The sequence below is a fragment of the Hipposideros armiger genome, unplaced genomic scaffold (genome assembly GCF_001890085.2).
Source record: "Hipposideros armiger isolate ML-2016 unplaced genomic scaffold, ASM189008v1 scaffold_457, whole genome shotgun sequence".
Lineage (NCBI taxonomy): Eukaryota > Metazoa > Chordata > Mammalia > Chiroptera > Hipposideridae > Hipposideros > Hipposideros armiger.
Window position 1 is genome coordinate 1,154,827 of NW_017731807.1, and position 3,260 is coordinate 1,158,086.

General features: G+C 39.3%; 2 protein-coding genes across 2 annotated transcripts in view; one reads left to right on the forward strand and one right to left on the reverse strand.

Moving 5' to 3' along the window:
* Window positions 1-3,260, reverse strand: part of PFAS (phosphoribosylformylglycinamidine synthase) — a 32,856-nt gene that overhangs the window by 22,125 nt on the left and 7,471 nt on the right. The gene's annotated exons all lie outside the window — the stretch shown is intronic.
* Window positions 1,463-3,260, forward strand: part of CTC1 (CST telomere replication complex component 1) — a 30,374-nt gene continuing 28,576 nt past the window's right edge. Inside the window, exons 1-2 of the mRNA XM_019665907.1 lie at window positions 1,463-1,516; window positions 1,808-1,971. Of these exons, the coding sequence (XP_019521452.1) occupies window positions 1,463-1,516; window positions 1,808-1,971 (218 nt within the window). The remainder of the gene's footprint in view (window positions 1,517-1,807; window positions 1,972-3,260) is intronic.

The following is a 3,260-nucleotide window of genomic DNA, read 5'->3' on the forward strand; positions in this document are numbered from 1 at the left end:
AGAGAGAGAGAGAGAGAGAGAGAGAGAGAGAGAAAGAACCCAAAGGACTTGGCCCTTGTGTAGGAAAATGAAGCGAGTTAAGGAAGACATCCAAGTTTCAGGGTAGAACTATTTGGTTGAGGATGCTATTGGGTTGTCGGAAAAGTCATGACGCATTTTTGCAATGAAAAACAAAAAATACGTCATGACTTTTCCAACAACCCAATATTGGCAAAGTTAGTGAACACTCGAGTGGGTTTTATGAAAAGCTAAACGTTGGGCATCCGTGGTGCCAGTAGGTTGGCCAGGTGGAGAATCTGATAAGCACATGGATATAACTAGAGCTTGAGAGAGAGATCTCAGCTAAAGTAGAGATATAGGAACAAACAGTCTCTATCAATGGCTATTAAAGCCATCTAGTGGATGAGGTCACTGAGGGGAGATATATATAGTGTTTTCAAACTTCAGCTTATATCAGTATCAGTCTGGGGAGTTTATTTAAAATACAGACTCTGCTCCCCCCATTCTGATTCAGTAGATGAGATCACCTAAAAATCACCTGCATTTTTCATAAAAGTGGTGATTCCGTGGTACCACTTTGAGAAACAGTAGTGTTCAATGTGCCAAGCAATGGACAGTGTCTCAGAGGAATAGGAGCGAAAAAAGATAACCAAGAAAGGAAGACAAAAAGTATGAGACTCTAGCCCTTGTTTTTTTAGTGGACAGTTCTGAATGATGACCTGGTCCAGTTTTAACAATCCTGACCTTGAATGAGAGTGTTTGGCTGAAGTGGAATGAAGGTGAAGGTCAATGGTAGGGCTGTCCATAAGGACACTGACGTCACCTAGAGCTTGAAGATTGGTTTTCAAGTTGCTGAAGATTTAACTGAATGTGGAGGATTGACCAGAGGCTAATAGAGGAGTGTTGGAGGAACAGGGATAGAATTGTAGTGGTTTAGAATTATCACTGGGGATCAAGAAGGCTAAAGATCCTACCCCTAAGTATTGTTACACTCTGTTGGAATTTTAAAATAAAGCTGCCTAGCACTAGGAGTAGGCCAAGATGGTCCCATGCCCAAGAGTTATCTACTATAGAGGCAGCTATGTGCTCAGAATCTGTAGCGGGTATACAAAGATGGTTCATGTCCTCCGTAGGAAGCCCACATCTTAGCTGAAAAGACAGAAGAGAAACAAATCCAATGGGATTGTATCATATACGTGTATGTGTTTAGCTTATGGGAATTAAGATGACTTAAAAACTTGAGTAATTAATGATTGTCCTTTTTATGTACTGTTTGTTATTAGGCACATTTCCATGTATATACTATACAGTATTATGTCCTATTCTTTATAGGCAGTTTAAAGGATTTTTTCCCAAGGGCGATTTTGACCAATCTTTTTTTCAAGTTGCTGCCTTTAGAACCAGACTTTACATAAAATGAGTTACCACGATCTGTAGTGATCATTGCTCTATTAATAGAGGTATGTGCAAGGTGCTGTGGGAGCTCCAACAAGAGAGTAGTGTTCTGCCTGGGATGGTCAGAGAAGGGTTCACAGAGGAACAGATATTACACTTGAGCACTTTAAGGATTGGTACAGGTTTGCTAGAGAAAGAGGCAAGACTACAATTGGATGGCCAGCTGTCTGAGTTGATTGTATGGTTGGACTAAAGACTTCTAAGGTTTCTTTAAGCTCTAAAGTCCTTTACTTTTCCTCTTCATTTACATGCCCTCTTGATTTTTTTTTTTTCTATTCCTTTAGTCTTTCCAAAATTCCCTTGGTGGGCAGGATGGTCATGAAGATGTTTTAACTTGATTCACTTTCCTCAGGAGCAAGCCTGGCTTGAGGCTGCCCAGGCCTTCATCCAAGAGACCCTGTGTCCATCTGGCGAGGAGTCTGATGTGCATTTGACTCAGTGCGTAATTGATTGTGTGAAGACTACCTGGTTGTCCCAGGGAAGGAACCTGGGTTTTACACTGCCCCTCAGCTACAGGTAAGGAGAGGTGGAGTTCAGGGGGAGTTCAATATGGTTTTGAAAAGAAAGGACTTGAGAAGAGCGAGGGGAAACTTGCTAAGGGGAGGAAGAGGTGGTGTAAACGCAAACTCCTTCTGCCAAACTTTCCCATTCTCCATAAAACTGCTTTTCTTTTCCTGTAGTTCTCTGAAATTTACTTAAGTGGAGTTTAGAAACAAAGAGAAGAAGAGAAAGGACAGGAGAAGATTGAAAGAAAATTGGGAAAAAACTCCAAGTGGGGAGAGAGGCTGACACTATTTCATTTTATGTATTAGGAAACTGAGATTCACCAAGTGCTGATAGTTGTGTTTAAAAAGACCTGAATGGTCTTCTGAAGGTATTTTTGTTTTTTTAAAACTATACTACCACTTCCTAAATTGTTCTATGCAATATTAAGAAAGTACCACAAGAAAAGGGCTCCATGGCTAAATAAACTTCAGAGACATTGGATATGATAAACTTCTCTAGGAGAGTCATGAGGTTCATTAACATATTAAAGGGTCAGAAAAATCCTGCAAAAAGAAACCTATTTAACCTCAGAGAAGTATCCGTTGTCTTGAATATGGGGTGTATTATTCTTGTGGATATTTTTATGTTTTTACTATACATGCAATATACAGTAGAGTTTTGCATACCTTTAGACTTTATATAAATAGTACCATACCTTATATGTCCTTTGCAATTTGCTTTTTGTACTTCTGAGATTTATTCATATTGACAGCTCTAGCTCATTTATTTTGACTGCCCTGTGATATTCTATTATGTGAGTATACTTACCACTGTGTATTTATCTTTTAAAAAAGAAAAAAGGTAGAAATTTGTTTAGCTTTGTTTAATTTGTCTTTTCCCAAACTTATTTCAGCACAGGTTATTTTTCCCCCTGGCACTCCCTTAACCTGCTTATAGCAGTTTGGGAAACACTGCACTCAGCCTGGCAACCTATCTCAGTCATTGAAGGCAAGGGATCTGTGGTGAGAAGACAGCTAATTTGTATTCCATGTTATCCAAAACACTATTTTCAAAATTCTTTGTAATTTTCTCATCCATGGACTTCATTATAAACCAATGGTAAACAACAAATGTTGGTGGGAATGTAAGTTAGTGTAGCCACTATGGAAAACAGTATAGAGGTTTCTCAAAAACCTAAGAATAGAACTACCGTATTTGCCGGCGTATAAGACGACCCCCTAACATTTCCACTCAAAATACAGAGTTTGTTATATACTCGCCGTATAAGACTACCCCCTCTTCTGCACACCTTCCACACA